Genomic DNA, 18997 nt, shown 5'->3' with positions numbered 1-18997 from the left:
GCCCTCCTCAGTGTCTGCCCCTCGCTCTCCTGAGTCTCCGCCCTCCTCAGTGTCTGCCCCTCGCCCTCCTGAGTCTCCGCCCTCCTCAGTGTCTGCCCCTCGCTCTCCTGAGTCTCCGCCCTCCTCAGTGTCTGCCCCTCGCTCTCCTGAGTCTCCGCCCTCCTCAGTGTCTGCCCCTCGCTCTCCTGAGTCTCCGCCCTCCTCAGTGTCTGCCCCTCGCCCTCCTGAGTCTCCGCCCTCCTCAGTCCCCGCCCCTCGCTCTGCTGAGTCTCCGCCCTTTCCCCGCCTCTCGCTCTGCTGAGTCTCCGCCCTCCTCAGGCCTCGCCTCCCTGCGGCCCCGCCCTCGGCCGGGTGTCTCCTCCTCTCCTCTGTGCTGCTGTCCGTGCCTCCTCTCATGGCGCCGCTGTGGATTTCCCGGCCTCCTTCGCTCTCCGGGTGACTGAGCTCCTCTCCCAGCAGCCACTGCGGCCCCGGACACTGCAGGGCCATGTCCAACCAGGGGAACCGGCGGAACGGACCCGTGAAGCTCCGCCTGACCGGTAAGAGGCCCGGGGGGAAGGGGACGGAGGCCGGGGACAGAGACGGGAGAGACCGCGGGGAACCAGAGGAGAGACACAGAGACACAGGCCGCGGGAGAGGAAGAGACAGAGACACAGGCCGCGGGGAGAGGAAGAGACAGAGACACAGGCCGCGGGGAGAGGGAGAGACAGAGACACAGGCCGCGGGGAGAGGGAGAGACAGAGACACAGGCCGCGGGGAGAGGAAGAGACAGAGACACAGGCCGCGGGGAGAGGGAGAGACAGAGACACAGGCCGCGGGGAGAGGAAGAGACAGAGACTGAGGAAGAGACAGAGACACAGGCCGCGGGGAGAGGAAGAGACAGAGACTGAGGAAGAGACAGAGACACAGGCCGCGGGGAGAGGAAGAGACAGAGACTGAGGGGTACACAGGGAGAGACCGAGAGGAACCAGAGGAGAGACACAGGCCGCGGGAGAGGAAGAGACAGAGACACAGGCCGCGGGGAGAGGGAGAGACTGAGGAAGAGACAGAGACACAGGCCGCGGGGAGAGGAAGAGACAGAGACACAGGCCGCGGGGAGAGGAAGAGACAGAGACACAGGCCGCGGGGAGAGGAAGAGACAGAGACTGAGGAAGAGACAGAGACACAGGCCGCGGGGAGAGGAAGAGACAGAGACACAGGCCGCGGGGAGAGGAAGAGACAGAGACACAGGCCGCGGGGAGAGGAAGAGACAGAGACACAGGCCGCGGGGAGAGGAAGAGACAGAGACTGAGGAAGAGACAGAGACACAGGCCGCGGGGAGAGGAAGAGACAGAGACACAGGCCGCGGGGAGAGGAAGAGACAGAGACTGAGGAAGAGACAGAGACACAGGCCGCGGGAGAGGAAGAGACAGAGACTGAGGAAGAGACAGAGACACAGGCCGCGGGGAGAGGAAGAGACAGAGACACAGGCCGCGGGAGAGGAAGAGACAGAGACACAGGCCGCGGGGAGAGGAAGAGACAGCGACACAGGCCGCGGGGAGAGGAAGAGACAGAGACACAGGCCGCGGGGAGAGGAAGAGACAGAGACACAGGCCGCGGGGAGAGGAAGAGACAGAGACTGAGGAAGAGACAGAGACACAGGCCGCGGGAGAGGAAGAGACAGAGACTGAGGAAGAGACAGAGACACAGGCCGCGGGGAGAGGAAGAGACAGAGACACAGGCCGCGGGAGAGGAAGAGACAGAGACACAGGCCGCGGGGAGAGGAAGAGACAGAGACACAGGCCGCGGGAGAGGAAGAGACAGAGACTGAGGAAGAGACAGAGACACAGGCCGCGGGGAGAGGAAGAGACAGAGACACAGGCCGCGGGGAGAGGAAGAGACAGAGACTGAGGAAGAGACAGAGACACAGGCCGCGGGAGAGGAAGAGACAGAGACTGAGGAAGAGACAGAGACACAGGCCGCGGGGAGAGGAAGAGACTGAGGAAGAGACAGAGACACAGGCCGCGGGAGAGGAAGAGACAGAGACTGAGGAAGAGACAGAGACACAGGCCGCGGGAGAGGAAGAGACAGAGACTGAGGAAGAGACAGAGACACAGGCCGCGGGGAGAGGAAGAGACAGACACAGGCCGCGGGGAGAGGAAGAGACAGAGACACAGGCCGCGGGGAGAGGAAGAGACAGAGACTGAGGAAGAGACAGAGACACAGGCCGCGGGGAGAGGAAGAGACAGAGACACAGGCCGCGGGGAGAGGAAGAGATAGAGACTGAGGAAGAGACAGAGACACAGGCCGCGGGGAGAGGAAGAGACAGAGACACAGGCCGCGGGGAGAGGAAGAGACAGAGACACAGGCCGCGGGGAGAGGAAGAGACAGAGACTGAGGAAGAGACAGAGACACAGGCCGCGGGGAGAGGAAGAGACAGAGACACAGGCCGCGGGGAGAGGAAGAGACTGAGGAAGAGACAGAGACACAGGCCGCGGGAGAGGAAGAGACAGAGACTGAGGAAGAGACAGAGACACAGGCCGCGGGAGAGGAAGAGACAGAGACTGAGGAAGAGACAGAGACACAGGCCGCGGGAGAGGAAGAGACAGAGACTGAGGAAGAGACAGAGACACAGGCCGCGGGGAGAGGAAGAGACAGAGACACAGGCCGCGGGGAGAGGAAGAGACAGAGACACAGGCCGCGGGGAGAGGAAGAGACAGAGACTGAGGAAGAGACAGAGACACAGGCCGCGGGGAGAGGAAGAGACAGAGACACAGGCCGCGGGGAGAGGAAGAGACAGAGACTGAGGAAGAGACAGAGACACAGGCCGCGGGGAGAGGAAGAGACAGAGACACAGGCCGCGGGGAGAGGAAGAGACAGAGACACAGGCCGCGGGGAGAGGAAGAGACAGAGACACAGGCCGCGGGGAGAGGAAGAGACAGAGACACAGGCCGCGGGGAGAGGAAGAGACAGAGACACAGGCCGCGGGGAGAGGAAGAGACAGAGACACAGGCCGCGGGGAGAGGAAGAGACAGAGACACAGGCCGCGGGGAGAGGAAGAGACAGAGACACAGGCCGCGGGGAGAGGAAGAGACAGAGACTGAGGAAGAGACAGAGACACAGGCCGCGGGGAGAGGAAGAGACAGAGACACAGGCCGCGGGGAGAGGAAGAGACAGAGACACAGGCCGCGGGGAGAGGAAGAGACAGAGACACAGGCCGCGGGGAGAGGAAGAGACAGAGACACAGGCCGCGGGGAGAGGAAGAGACAGAGACACAGGCCGCCGGGAGAGGAAGAGACAGAGACACAGGCCGCCGGGAGAGGAAGAGACAGAGACACAGGCCGCGGGGAGAGGAAGAGACAGAGACACAGGCCGCGGGGAGAGGAAGAGACAGAGACACAGGCCGCGGGGAGAGGAAGAGACAGAGACTGAGGAAGAGACACAGGGAGAGAACGAGAGGAACCAGAGGAGAGACACAGAAACTGAGGAAGAGACAGCGACACAGGCCGCGGGGAGAGGAAGAGACAGAGACACAGGCCGCGGGGAGAGGAAGAGACAGCGACACAGGCCGCGGGGAGAGGAAGAGACAGCGACACAGGCCGCGGGGAGAGGAAGAGACAGAGACTGAGGAAGAGACAGAGGCACAGGCCGCGGGAGAGGAAGAGACAGAGACTGAGGAAGAGACAGAGACACAGGCCGCGGGGAGAGGAAGAGACAGAGACTGAGGAAGAGACACAGGGAGAGAACGAGAGGAACCAGAGGAGAGACACAGAAACTGAGGAAGAGACAGAGACACAGGCCGCGGGGAGAGGAAGAGACAGAGACACAGGCCGCGGGGAGAGGAAGAGACAGCGACACAGGCCGCGGGAGAGGAAGAGACAGAGACTGAGGAAGAGACACAGGGAGAGAACGAGAGGAACCAGAGGAGAGACACAGAAACTGAGGAAGAGACAGAGACACAGGCCGCGGGGAGAGGAAGAGACAGAGACACAGGCCGCGGGGAGAGGAAGAGACAGAGACACAGGCCGCGGGAGAGGAAGAGACAGAGACTGAGGAAGAGACAGAGACACAGGCCGCGGGAGAGGAAGAGACAGAGACACAGGCCGCGGGGAGAGGAAGAGACAGAGACTGAGGAAGAGACACAGGGAGAGAACGAGAGGAACCAGAGGAGAGACACAGAAACTGAGGAAGAGACAGAGACACAGGCCGCGGGGAGAGGAAGAGACAGCGACACAGGCCGCGGGGAGAGGAAGAGACAGCGACACAGGCCGCGGGGAGAGGAAGAGACAGAGACTGAGGAAGAGACAGAGGCACAGGCCGCGGGAGAGGAAGAGACAGAGACTGAGGAAGAGACAGAGACACAGGCCGCGGGAGAGGAAGAGACAGAGACACAGGCCGCGGGGAGAGGAAGAGACAGAGACACAGGCCGCGGGGAGAGGAAGAGACAGAGACACAGGCCGCGGGGAGAGGAAGAGACAGAGACACAGGCCGCGGGGAGAGGAAGAGACAGAGACACAGGCCGCGGGGAGAGGAAGAGACAGAGACACAGGCCGCGGGAGAGGAAGAGACAGAGACTGAGGAAGAGACAGAGACACAGGCCGCGGGGAGAGGAAGAGACAGAGACTGAGGAAGAGACAGAGACACAGGCCGCGGGGAGAGGAAGAGACAGAGACTGAGGAAGAGACAGAGACACAGGCCGCAGGGAGAGGAAGAGACAGAGACTGAGGAAGAGACAGAGACACAGGCCCCGGGGAGAGGAAGAGACAGAGACTGAGGAAGAGACAGAGACACAGGCCGCGGGAGAGGAAGAGACAGAGACACAGGCCGCGGGAGAGGAAGAGACAGAGACACAGGCCGCGGGGAGAGGAAGAGACAGAGACACAGGCCGCAGGGAGAGGAAGAGACAGAGACTGAGGAAGAGACAGAGACACAGGCCGCGGGGAGAGGAAGAGACAGAGACTGAGGAAGAGACAGAGACACAGGCCGCGGGGAGAGGAAGAGACAGAGACTGAGGAAGAGACAGAGACACAGGCCGCGGGGAGAGGAAGAGACAGAGACACAGGCCGCGGGAGAGGAAGAGACAGAGACTGAGGAAGAGACAGAGACACAGGCCGCGGGGAGAGGAAGAGACAGAGACTGAGGAAGAGACAGAGACACAGGCCGCGGGAGAGGAAGAGACAGAGACACAGGCCGCGGGAGAGGAAGAGACAGAGACACAGGCCGCGGGGAGAGGAAGAGACAGAGACTGAGGAAGAGACAGACACAGGCCGCGGGGAGAGGAAGAGACAGAGACACAGGCCGCAGGGAGAGGAAGAGACAGAGACTGAGGAAGAGACAGAGACACAGGCCGCAGGGAGAGGAAGAGACAGAGACTGAGGAAGAGACAGAGACACAGGCCGCGGGGAGAGGAAGAGACAGAGACTGAGGAAGAGACAGAGACACAGGCCGCGGGAGAGGAAGAGACAGAGACTGAGGAAGAGACAGAGACACAGGCCGCGGGGAGAGGAAGAGACAGAGACTGAGGAAGAGACAGAGACACAGGCCGCGGGAGAGGAAGAGACAGAGACACAGGCCGCGGGAGAGGAAGAGACTGAGGAAGAGACAGAGACACAGGCCGCGGGGAGAGGAAGAGACAGAGACTGAGGAAGAGACAGAGACACAGGCCGCGGGAGAGGAAGAGACAGAGACACAGGCCGCGGGGAGAGGAAGAGACAGAGACTGAGGAAGAGACAGAGGCACAGACAGAGGCACAGGCCGCAGGGAGAGGAAGAGACAGAGACACAGGCCGCGGGAGAGGAAGAGACAGAGACACAGGCCGCGGGGAGAGGAAGAGACAGAGACTGAGGAAGAGACAGAGACACAGGCCGCGGGAGAGGAAGAGACAGAGACACAGGCCGCGGGGAGAGGAAGAGACAGAGACACAGGCCGCGGGGAGAGGAAGAGACAGAGACACAGGCCGCGGGAGAGGAAGAGACAGAGACACAGGCCGCGGGAGAGGAAGAGACAGAGACACAGGCCGCGGGGAGAGGAAGAGACAGAGACTGAGGAAGAGACAGAGACACAGGCCGCGGGAGAGGAAGAGACAGAGACACAGGCCGCGGGAGAGGAAGAGACAGAGACTGAGGAAGAGACAGAGACACAGGCCGCGGGGAGAGGAAGAGACAGAGACACAGGCCGCGGGAGAGGAAGAGACAGAGACTGACGAAGAGACAGAGACACAGGCCGCGGGAGAGGAAGAGACAGAGACACAGGCCCCGGGGAGAGGAAGAGACAGAGACTGAGGAAGAGACAGAGACACAGGCCGCGGGGAGAGGAAGAGACAGAGACTGAGGAAGAGACAGAGACACAGGCCGCGGGGAGAGGAAGAGACAGAGACACAGGCCGCGGGGAGAGGAAGAGACAGAGACATAGGCCGCGGGGAGAGGAAGAGACAGAGACACAGGCCGCGGGGAGAGGAAGAGACAGAGACACAGGCCGCGGGGAGAGGAAGAGACAGAGACACAGGCCGCGGGGAGAGGAAGAGACAGAGACTGAGGAAGAGACAGACACAGGCCGCGGGGAGAGGAAGAGACAGAGACACAGGCCGCAGGGAGAGGAAGAGACAGAGACTGAGGAAGAGACAGAGACACAGGCCGCGGGGAGAGGAAGAGACAGAGACTGAGGAAGAGACAGAGACACAGGCCGCGGGAGAGGAAGAGACAGAGACTGAGGAAGAGACAGAGACACAGGCCGCGGGGAGAGGAAGAGACAGAGACTGAGGAAGAGACAGAGACACAGGCCGCGGGGAGAGGAAGAGACAGAGACTGAGGAAGAGACAGAGACACAGGCCGCGGGGAGAGGAAGAGACAGAGACACAGGCCGCGGGGAGAGGAAGAGACAGAGACATAGGCCGCGGGGAGAGGAAGAGACAGAGACACAGGCCGCGGGGAGAGGAAGAGACAGAGACACAGGCCGCGGGGAGAGGAAGAGACAGACTGAGGAAGAGACAGAGACACAGGCCGCGGGGAGAGGAAGAGACAGACTGAGGAAGAGACAGAGACACAGGCCGCGGGGAGAGGAAGAGACAGACAGAGACACAGGCCGCGGGAGAGGAAGAGACAGAGACTGAGGAAGAGACAGAGACACAGGCCGCGGGGAGAGGAAGAGACAGAGACTGAGGAAGAGACAGAGACACAGGCCGCGGGGAGAGGAAGAGACAGAGACACAGGCCGCGGGGAGAGGAAGAGACAGAGACATAGGCCGCGGGGAGAGGAAGAGACAGAGACACAGGCCGCGGGGAGAGGAAGAGACAGAGACACAGGCCGCGGGGAGAGAAAGAGACAGAGACTGAGGAAGAGACAGAGACACAGGCCGCGGGAGAGGAAGAGACAGAGACACAGGCCGCGGGGAGAGGAAGAGACAGAGACACAGGCCGCGGGGAGAGGAAGAGACAGAGACACAGGCTGCGGGGAGAGGAAGAGACAGAGACTGAGGAAGAGACACCGGGAGAGATCGAGAGGAACCAGAGGAGAGACACAGAAACTGAGGAAGAGACAGAGACACAGGCCGCGGGGAGAGGAAGAGACAGAGACACAGGCCGCGGGGAGAGGAAGAGACAGAGACTGAGGAAGAGACAGAGACACAGGCCGCGGGAGAGGAAGAGACAGAGACACAGGCCGTGGGGAGAGGAAGAGACAGAGACTGAGGAAGAGACAGAGACACAGGCCGCGGGGAGAGGAAGAGACAGACTGAGGAAGAGACAGACACAGGCCGCGGGGAGAGGAAGAGACAGAGACACAGGCCGCAGGGAGAGGAAGAGACAGAGACTGAGGAAGAGACAGAGACACAGGCCGCGGGGAGAGGAAGAGACAGAGACTGAGGAAGAGACAGAGACACAGGCCGCGGGAGAGGAAGAGACAGAGACTGAGGAAGAGACAGAGACACAGGCCGCGGGGAGAGGAAGAGACAGAGACTGAGGAAGAGACAGAGACACAGGCCGCGGGGAGAGGAAGAGACAGAGACTGAGGAAGAGACAGAGACACAGGCCGCGGGGAGAGGAAGAGACAGAGACACAGGCCGCGGGGAGAGGAAGAGACAGAGACATAGGCCGCGGGGAGAGGAAGAGACAGAGACACAGGCCGCGGGGAGAGGAAGAGACAGAGACACAGGCCGCGGGGAGAGGAAGAGACAGAGACACAGGCCGCGGGGAGAGGAAGAGACAGAGACACAGGCCGCGGGGAGAGGAAGAGACAGACTGAGGAAGAGACAGAGACACAGGCCGCGGGGAGAGGAAGAGACAGACTGAGGAAGAGACAGAGACACAGGCCGCGGGGAGAGGAAGAGACAGACAGAGACACAGGCCGCGGGAGAGGAAGAGACAGAGACTGAGGAAGAGACAGAGACACAGGCCGCGGGGAGAGGAAGAGACAGAGACTGAGGAAGAGACAGAGACACAGGCCGCGGGGAGAGGAAGAGACAGAGACACAGGCCGCGGGGAGAGGAAGAGACAGAGACATAGGCCGCGGGGAGAGGAAGAGACAGAGACACAGGCCGCGGGGAGAGGAAGAGACAGAGACACAGGCCGCGGGGAGAGAAAGAGACAGAGACTGAGGAAGAGACAGAGACACAGGCCGCGGGAGAGGAAGAGACAGAGACACAGGCCGCGGGGAGAGGAAGAGACAGAGACACAGGCCGCGGGGAGAGGAAGAGACAGAGACACAGGCTGCGGGGAGAGGAAGAGACAGAGACTGAGGAAGAGACACCGGGAGAGATCGAGAGGAACCAGAGGAGAGACACAGAAACTGAGGAAGAGACAGAGACACAGGCCGCGGGGAGAGAAAGAGACAGAGACACAGGCCGCGGGGAGAGGAAGAGACAGAGACTGAGGAAGAGACAGAGACACAGGCCGCGGGAGAGGAAGAGACAGAGACACAGGCCGTGGGGAGAGGAAGAGACAGAGACTGAGGAAGAGACAGAGACACAGGCCGCGGGGAGAGGAAGAGACAGACTGAGGAAGAGACAGAGACACAGGCCGCGGGGAGAGGAAGAGACAGAGACTGAGGAAGAGACAGAGACACAGGCCGCGGGGAGAGGAAGAGACAGAGACACAGGCCGCGGGGAGAGGAAGAGACAGAGACACAGGCTGCGGGGAGAGGAAGAGACAGAGACTGAGGAAGAGACAGAGACACAGGCCGCGGGGAGAGGAAGAGACAGACTGAGGAAGAGACAGAGACACAGGCCGCGGGGAGAGGAAGAGACAGACAGAGACACAGGCCGCGGGAGAGGAAGAGACAGAGACTGAGGAAGAGACAGAGACACAGGCCCCGGGGAGAGGAAGAGACAGAGACTGAGGAAGAGACAGAGACACAGGCCGCGGGGAGAGGAAGAGACAGAGACATAGGCCGCGGGGAGAGGAAGAGACAGAGACACAGGCCGCGGGGAGAGGAAGAGACAGAGACACAGGCCGCGGGGAGAGGAAGAGACAGACTGAGGAAGAGACAGAGACACAGGCCGCGGGGAGAGGAAGAGACAGAGACACAGGCCGCGGGGAGAGGAAGAGACAGAGACTGAGGAAGAGACAGAGACACAGGCCGCGGGGAGAGGAAGAGACAGAGACACAGGCCGCGGGGAGAGGAAGAGACAGAGACACAGGCCGCGGGGAGAGGAAGAGACAGAGACACAGGCCGCGGGGAGAGGAAGAGACAGAGACACAGGCCGCGGGGAGAGGAAGAGACAGACACAGGCCGCGGGGAGAGAAAGAGACAGAGACTGAGGAAGAGACAGAGACACAGGCCGCGGGAGAGGAAGAGACAGAGACACAGGCCGCGGGGAGAGGAAGAGACAGAGACACAGGCCGCGGGGAGAGGAAGAGACAGAGACACAGGCCCCGGGGAGAGGAAGAGACAGAGACTGAGGAAGAGACAGAGACACAGGCCCCGGGGAGAGGAAGAGACAGAGACTGAGGAAGAGACAGAGACACAGGCCGCGGGGAGAGGAAGAGACAGAGACTGAGGAAGAGACAGAGACACAGGCCGCGGGGAGAGGAAGAGACAGAGACACAGGCCGCGGGGAGAGGAAGAGACAGAGACACAGGCCGCGGGGAGAGGAAGAGACAGAGACACAGGCCGCGGGGAGAGGAAGAGACAGAGACACAGGCCGCGGGGAGAGGAAGAGACAGAGACACAGGCCGCGGGGAGAGGAAGAGACAGAGACACAGGCCGCGGGGAGAGGAAGAGACAGAGACAGAGACACAGGCCGCGGGAGAGGAAGAGACAGAGACTGAGGAAGAGACAGAGACACAGGCCCCGGGGAGAGGAAGAGACAGAGACTGAGGAAGAGACAGAGACACAGGCCCCGGGGAGAGGAAGAGACAGAGACTGAGGAAGAGACAGAGACACAGGCCCCGGGGAGAGGAAGAGACAGAGACTGAGGAAGAGACAGAGACACAGGCCGCGGGGAGAGGAAGAGACAGAGACTGAGGAAGAGACAGAGACACAGGCCGCGGGGAGAGGAAGAGACAGAGACACAGGCCGCGGGGAGAGGAAGAGACAGAGACACAGGCCGCGGGGAGAGGAAGAGACAGAGACACAGGCCGCGGGGAGAGGAAGAGACAGAGACACAGGCCGCGGGGAGAGGAAGAGACAGAGACACAGGCCGCGGGGAGAGGAAGAGACAGAGACTGAGGAAGAGACAGAGACACAGGCCGCGGGGAGAGGAAGAGACAGAGACTGAGGAAGAGACAGAGACACAGGCCGCGGGGAGAGGAAGAGACAGAGACACAGGCCGCGGGGAGAGGAAGAGACAGAGACACAGGCCGCGGGGAGAGGAAGAGACAGAGACACAGGCCGCGGGGAGAGGAAGAGACAGAGACACAGGCCGCGGGGAGAGGAAGAGACAGAGACACAGGCCGCGGGGAGAGGAAGAGACAGAGACACAGGCCGCGGGGAGAGGAAGAGACAGAGACACAGGCCGCGGGGAGAGGAAGAGACAGAGACACAGGCCGCGGGGAGAGGAAGAGACAGAGACACAGGCCCCGGGGAGAGGAAGAGACAGAGACACAGGCCGCGGGGAGAGGAAGAGACAGAGACACAGGCCGCGGGGAGAGGAAGAGACAGAGACACAGGCCGCGGGGAGAGGAAGAGACAGAGACACAGGCCGTGGGAGAGGAAGAGACAGAGACACAGGCCGCAGGGAGAGGAAGAGACAGAGACTGAGGAAGAGACAGAGACACAGGCCGCGGGGAGAGGAAGAGACAGAGACACAGGCCGCGGGGAGAGGAAGAGACAGAGACACAGGCCGCGGGGAGAGGAAGAGACAGAGACACAGGCCGCGGGGAGAGGAAGAGACAGAGACACAGGCCGCGGGGAGAGGAAGAGACAGAGACACAGGCCGCGGGGAGAGGAAGAGACAGAGACACAGGCCGCGGGGAGAGGAAGAGACAGAGACACAGGCCGCGGGGAGAGGAAGAGACAGAGACACAGGCCGCGGGGAGAGGAAGAGACAGAGACACAGGCCGCGGGGAGAGGAAGAGACAGAGACACAGGCCGCGGGGAGAGGAAGAGACAGAGACACAGGCCGCGGGGAGAGGGAGAGACAGAGACACAGGCCGCGGGGAGAGGGAGAGACAGAGACACAGGCCGCGGGGAGAGGGAGAGACAGAGACACAGGCCGCGGGGAGAGGGAGAGACAGACACAGGCCGCGGGGAGAGGGAGAGACAGAGACACAGGCCGCGGGGAGAGGAAGAGACAGAGACACAGGCCGCGGGGAGAGGAAGAGACAGAGACACAGGCCGCGGGGAGAGGAAGAGACAGAGACTGAGGAAGAGACAGACACAGGCCGCGGGGAGAGGAAGAGACAGAGACACAGGCCGCAGGGAGAGGAAGAGACAGAGACTGAGGAAGAGACAGAGACACAGGCCGCGGGGAGAGGAAGAGACAGAGACTGAGGAAGAGACAGAGACACAGGCCGCGGGAGAGGAAGAGACAGAGACTGAGGAAGAGACAGAGACACAGGCCGCGGGGAGAGGAAGAGACAGAGACTGAGGAAGAGACAGAGACACAGGCCGCGGGGAGAGGAAGAGACAGAGACTGAGGAAGAGACAGAGACACAGGCCGCGGGGAGAGGAAGAGACAGAGACTGAGGAAGAGACAGAGACACAGGCCGCGGGGAGAGGAAGAGACAGAGACTGAGGAAGAGACAGAGACACAGGCCGCGGGGAGAGGAAGAGACAGAGACACAGGCCGCGGGGAGAGGAAGAGACAGAGACACAGGCCGCGGGGAGAGGAAGAGACAGAGACACAGGCCGCGGGGAGAGGAAGAGACAGAGACACAGGCCGCGGGGAGAGGAAGAGACAGAGACACAGGCCGCGGGGAGAGGAAGAGACAGAGACACAGGCCGCGGGGAGAGGAAGAGACAGAGACACAGGCCGCGGGGAGAGGAAGAGACAGAGACACAGGCCGCGGGGAGAGGAAGAGACAGAGACACAGGCCGCGGGGAGAGGAAGAGACAGAGACACAGGCCGCGGGGAGAGGAAGAGACAGAGACACAGGCCGCGGGGAGAGGAAGAGACAGAGACACAGGCCGCGGGGAGAGGAAGAGACAGAGACACAGGCCGCGGGGAGAGGAAGAGACAGAGACACAGGCCGCGGGGAGAGGAAGAGACAGAGACACAGGCCGCGGGGAGAGGAAGAGACAGAGACACAGGCCGCGGGGAGAGGAAGAGACAGAGACACAGGCCGCGGGGAGAGGGAGAGACAGAGACACAGGCCGCGGGGAGAGGGAGAGACAGAGACACAGGCCGCGGGGAGAGGGAGAGACAGAGACACAGGCCGCGGGGAGAGGGAGAGACAGAGACACAGGCCGCGGGGAGAGGGAGAGACAGAGACACAGGCCGCGGGGAGAGGGAGAGACAGAGACACAGGCCGCGGGGAGAGGGAGAGACAGAGACACAGGCCGCGGGGAGAGGGAGAGACAGAGACACAGGCCGCGGGGAGAGGGAGAGACAGAGACACAGGCCGCGGGGAGAGGGAGAGACAGAGACACAGGCCGCGGGGAGAGGGAGAGACAGAGACACAGGCCGCGGGGAGAGGGAGAGACAGAGACACAGGCCGCGGGGAGAGGGAGAGACAGAGACACAGGCCGCGGGGAGAGACAGAGACACAGGCCGCGGGGAGAGGGAGAGACAGAGACTGAGGAAGAGACAGAGACACAGGCCGCGGGGAGAGGAAGAGACAGAGACTGAGGAAGAGACAGAGACACAGGCCGCGGGGAGAGGAAGAGACAGAGACTGAGGAAGAGACAGAGACACAGGCCGCGGGGAGAGGAAGAGACAGAGACTGAGGAAGAGACAGAGACACAGGCCGCGGGGAGAGGAAGAGACAGAGACACAGGCCGCGGGGAGAGGAAGAGACAGAGACACAGGCCGCGGGGAGAGGAAGAGACAGAGACACAGGCCGCGGGGAGAGGAAGAGACAGAGACACAGGCCGCGGGGAGAGGAAGAGACAGAGACTGAGGAAGAGACAGAGACACAGGCCGCGGGGAGAGGGAGAGACAGAGACACAGGCCGCGGGGAGAGGGAGAGACAGAGACACAGGCCGCGGGGAGAGGGAGAGACAGAGACACAGGCCGCGGGGAGAGGGAGAGACAGAGACACAGGCCGCGGGGAGAGGGAGAGACAGAGACACAGGCCGCGGGGAGAGGGAGAGACAGAGACACAGGCCGCGGGGAGAGGGAGAGACAGAGACACAGGCCGCGGGGAGAGGGAGAGACAGAGACACAGGCCGCGGGGAGAGGGAGAGACAGAGACACAGGCCGCGTGGAGAGGGAGAGACAGAGACACAGGCCGCGGGGAGAGGGAGAGACAGAGACACAGGCCGCGGGGAGAGGGAGAGACAGAGACACAGGCCGCGGGGAGAGGGAGAGACAGAGACACAGGCCGCGGGGAGAGGGAGAGACAGAGACACAGGCCGCGGGGAGAGGGAGAGACAGAGACACAGGCCGCGGGGAGAGGGAGAGACAGAGACACAGGCCGCGGGGAGAGGAAGAGACAGAGACACAGGCCGCGGGGAGAGGAAGAGACAGAGACACAGGCCGCGGGGAGAGGAAGAGACAGAGACACAGGCCGCGGGGAGAGGAAGAGACAGAGACACAGGCCGCGGGGAGAGGAAGAGACAGAGACACAGGCCGCGGGGAGAGGAAGAGACAGAGACACAGGCCGCGGGGAGAGGAAGAGACACAGGCCGCGGGGAGAGGAAGAGACACAGGCCGCGGGGAGAGGAAGAGACACAGGCCGCGGGGAGAGGAAGAGACACAGGCCGCGGGGAGAGGAAGAGACAGAGACACAGGCCGCGGGGAGAGGAAGAGACAGAGACTGAGGAAGAGACAGAGACACAGGCCCCGGGGAGAGGAAGAGACAGAGACTGAGGAAGAGACAGAGACACAGGCCGCGGGGAGAGGAAGAGACAGAGACTGAGACAGAGACACAGGCCTCGGGGAGAGGAAGAGACAGAGACTGAGGAAGAGACAGAGACACAGGCCGCGGGGAGAGGAAGAGACAGAGACACAGGCCGCGGGGAGAGGAAGAGACAGAGACACAGGCCGCGGCGAGAGGAAGAGACAGAGACTGAGGAAGAGACAGAGACACAGGCCGCAGGGAGAGGAAGAGACAGAGACACAGGCCGCGGGGAGAGGAAGAGACAGAGACTGAGGAAGAGAGAGACACAGGCCGCGGGGAGAGGAAGAGACAGAGACACAGGCCGCGGGGAGAGGAAGAGACAGAGATTGAGGAAGAGACAGAGACACAGGCCGCGGGGAGAGGAAGAGACAGAGACTGGGGAAGAGACAGAGACACAGGCCGCGGGAGAGGAAGAGACAGAGACTGAGGAAGAGACAGAGGCACAGGCCGCGGGGAGAGGAATAGACAGAGACTGAGGAAGAGACAGAGACACAGGCCGCGGGGAGAGGAAGAGACAGAGACACAGGCCGCGGGGAGAGGAAGAGACAGAGACACAGGCCGCGGGGAGAGGAAGAGACAGAGACACAGGCCCCGGGGAGAGGAAGAGACAGAGACTGAGGAAGAGACAGAGACACAGGCCGCGGGAGAGGAAGAGACAGAGACACAGGCCCCGGGGAGAGGAAGAGACAGAGACTGAGGAAGAGACAGAGACACAGGCCGCGGGAGAGGAAGAGACAGAGACACAGGCCGCGGGGAGAGGAAGAGACTGAGGAAGAGACAGAGACACAGGCCGCGGGAGAGGAAGAGACAGAGACACAGGCCGCGGGGAGAGGAAGAGACTGAGGAAGAGACAGAGACACAGGCCGCGGGAGAGGAAGAGACAGAGACACAGGCCGCGGGAGAGGAAGAGACAGAGACACAGGCCGCGGGGAGAGGAAGAGACAGAGACTGAGGAAGAGACAGACACAGGCCGCGGGGAGAGGAAGAGACAGAGACTGAGGAAGAGACAGAGACACAGGCCCCGGGGAGAGGAAGAGACAGAGACTGAGGAAGAGACAGAGACACAGGCCGCGGGGAGAGGAAGAGACTGAGGAAGAGACAGAGACACAGGCCGCGGGAGAGGAAGAGACAGAGACTGAGGAAGAGACAGAGACACAGGCCGCGGGAGAGTAAGAGACAGAGACACAGGCCGCGGGGAGAGGAAGAGACTGAGGAAGAGACAGAGACACAGGCCGCGGGAGAGGAAGAGACAGAGACACAGGCCGCGGGAGAGGAAGAGACAGAGACACAGGCCGCGGGAGAGGAAGAGACAGAGACACAGGCCGCGGGGAGAGGAAGAGACAGAGACTGAGGAAGAGACAGAGACACAGGCCGCGGGGAGAGGAAGAGACAGAGACTGAGGAAGAGACAGAGACACAGGCCCCGGGGAGAGGAAGAGACAGAGATTGAGGAAGAGACAGAGACACAGGCCGCGGGGAGAGGAAGAGACAGAGACTGGGGAAGAGACAGAGACACAGGCCGCGGGAGAGGAAGAGACAGAGACACAGGCCCCGGGGAGAGGAAGAGACTGAGGAAGAGACACAGGGAGAGACCGAGAGGAACCAGAGGAGAGACACAGAGACTGAGGAAGAGACAGAGACACAGGCCGCAGGGAGAGGAAGAGACAGAGACTGAGGGGTACACAGGGAGAGACCGAGAGGAACCAGAGGAGAGACACAGAGACTGAGGAAGAGACAGAGGCACAGGCCGCGGGGAGAGAAAGAGACAGACTGAGGGGGACACAGGGAGAGACACAGAGACTGAGGAAGAGACAGAGACACAGGCCGTGGGGAGAGGAAGAGACCGAGACACAGGCCGCGGGAGAGGAAGAGACAGAGACACAGGCCGCGGGGAGAGGAAGAGACTGAGGAAGAGACACAGGGAGAGACCGAGAGGAACCAGAGGAGAGACACAGAGACTGAGGAAGAGACAGAGACACAGGCCGCGGGGAGAGGAAGAGACAGAGACTGAGGAAGAGACAGAGACACAGGCCCCGGGGAGAGGAAGAGACAGAGACTGAGGAAGAGACAGAGACACAGGCCGCAGGGAGAGGAAGAGACAGAGACTGAGGGGTACACGGGGAGAGACCGAGAGGAACCAGAGGAGAGACACAGGCCGCGGGGAGAGGAAGAGACAGAGACTGAGGGGTACACGGGGAGAGACCGAGAGGAACCAGAGGAGAGACACAGAGACTGAGGAAGAGACAGAGGCCGCAGGGAGAGGAAGAGACAGAGACTGAGGAAGAGACACAGGGAGAGACCGAGAGGAACCAGAGGAGAGACACAGAGACTGAGGGGGAGAGAAAGAGACAGAGACTGAGGAAGAGACAGAGACACAGGCCGCGGGAGAGGAAGAGACAGAGACTGAGGAAGAGACAGAGACACAGGCCGCAGGGAGAGGAAGAGACAGAGACTGAGGAAGAGACAGAGACACAGGCCGCGGGGAGAGGAAGAGACAGACTGAGGAAGAGACAGAGACACAGGCCGCGGGAGAGGAAGAGACAGAGACACAGGCCGCGGGGAGAGGAAGAGACAGAGACACAGGCCGCGGGGAGAGGAAGAGACAGAGACACAGGCCGCGGGGAGAGGAAGAGACAGAGACACAGGCCGCGTGGAGAGGAAGAGACAGAGACACAGGCCGCGGGGAGAGGAAGAGACAGACTGAGGAAGAGACAGAGACACAGGCCGCGGGGAGAGGAAGAGACAGACACAGGCCGCAGGGAGAGGAAGAGACAGAGACTGAGGAAGAGACAGAGACACAGGCCGCGGGGAGAGGAAGAGACAGAGACTGAGGAAGAGACACAGGGAGAGATCGAGAGGAACCAGAGGAGAGACACAGAAACTGAGGAAGAGACAGAGGCACAGGCCGCGGGGAGAGGAAGAGACAGAGACTGAGGAAGAGACAGAGACACAGGCCGCGGGGAGAGAAAGAGACAGACTGAGGGGGACACAGGGAGAGACACAGAGACTGAGGAAGAGACAGAGACACAGGCCGTGGGGAGAGGAAGAGACAGAGACACAGGCCGCGGGAGAGGAAGAGACAGAGACTGAGGAAGAGACAGAGACACAGGCCGCGGGGAGAGGAAGAGACAGAGACTGAGGAAGAGACAGACACAGGCCGCGGGGAGAGGAAGAGACAGAGACTGAGGAAGAGACAGAGACACAGGCCGCGGGGAGAGGAAGAGACAGAGACACAGGCCGCGGGGAGAGGAAGAGACAGAGACACAGGCCGCGGGGAGAGGAAGAGACAGAGACACAGGCCGCGGGGAGAGGAAGAGACAGAGACACAGGCCGCAGGGAGAGGAAGAGACAGAGACTGAGGAAGAGACAGAGACACAGGCCGCGGGGAGAGGAAGAGACAGAGACTGAGGAAGAGACAGAGACACAGGCCGCGGGGAGAGGAAGAGACAGAGACTGAGGAAGAGACAGAGACACAGGCCGCGGGGAGAGGAAGAGACAGAGACTGAGGAAGAGACAGAGACACAGGCCGCGGGGAGAGGAAGAGACAGAGACTGAGGAAGAGACAGAGACACAGGCCGCGGGGAGAGGAAGAGACAGAGACTGAGGAAGAGACAGAGACACAGGCCGTGGGGAGAGGAAGAGACAGAGACACAGGCCGCGGGGAGAGGAAGAGACAGAGACTGAGGAAGAGACAGAGACACAGGCCGCGGGGAGAGGAAGAGACAGAGACTGAGGAAGAGACAGACACAGGCCGCGGGGAGAGGAAGAGACAGAGACTGAGGAAGAGACAGAGACACAAGCCGCGGGGAGAGGAAGAGACAGAGACACAGGCCGCGGGGAGAGGAAGAGACAGAGACACAGGCCGCGGGGAGAGGAAGAGACAGAGACACAGGCCGCGGGGAGAGGAAGAGACAGAGACACAGGCCGCGGGGAGAGGAAGAGACAGAGACACAGGCCGCGGGGAGAGGAAGAGACAGAGACACAGGCCGCGGGGAGAGGAAGAGACAGAGACACAGGCCGCGGGGAGAGGAAGAGACAGAGACACAGGCCGCGGGGAGAGGAAGAGACAGAGACTGAGGAAGAGACACAGGGAGAGAACGAGAGGAACCAGAGGAGAGACACAGAAACTGAGGAAGAGACAGCGACACAGGCCGCGGGGAGAGGAAGAGACAGCGACACAGGCCGCGGGGAGAGGAAGAGACAGCGACACAGGCCGCGGGGAGAGGAAGAGACAGCGACACAGGCCGCGGGGAGAGGAAGAGACAGCGACACAGGCCGCGGGGAGAGGAAGAGACAGCGACACAGGCCGCGGGGAGAGGAAGAGACAGAGACACAGGCCCCGGGGAGAGGAAGAGACAGAGACTGAGGAAGAGACAGAGACACAGGCCGCGGGAGAGGAAGAGACAGAGACTGAGGAAGAGACAGAGACACAGGCCCCGGGGAGAGGAAGAGACAGAGACACAGGCCGCGGGGAGAGGAAGAGACAGAGACACAGGCCGCGGGGAGAGGAAGAGACAGAGACACAGGCCGCGGGGAGAGGAAGAGACAGAGACACAGGCCGCGGGGAGAGGAAGAGACAGAGACT

At 61.9% G+C, this 18997-nt stretch overlaps 1 protein-coding gene across 1 annotated transcript in view; it reads left to right on the top strand.

Moving 5' to 3' along the window:
* Positions 1–316: 316 nt before the first annotated feature.
* Positions 317–18997, top strand: part of SMURF2 (SMAD specific E3 ubiquitin protein ligase 2) — a 148287-nt gene continuing 129606 nt past the window's right edge. Inside the window, exon 1 of the mRNA XM_073660423.1 lies at positions 317–539. Coding sequence (XP_073516524.1) covers positions 488–539 — 52 coding nt within the window. The 5' untranslated portion in view covers positions 317–487. The remainder of the gene's footprint in view (positions 540–18997) is intronic.

The sequence above is a fragment of the Phyllobates terribilis genome, unplaced genomic scaffold (genome assembly GCF_046119375.1).
Source record: "Phyllobates terribilis strain yellow unplaced genomic scaffold, ASM4611937v1 Scaffold_25__1_contigs__length_18738178, whole genome shotgun sequence".
Taxonomy (NCBI): Eukaryota; Metazoa; Chordata; class Amphibia; order Anura; family Dendrobatidae; genus Phyllobates; species Phyllobates terribilis.
This window is presented reverse-complemented; position numbering and strand designations above follow the sequence as displayed.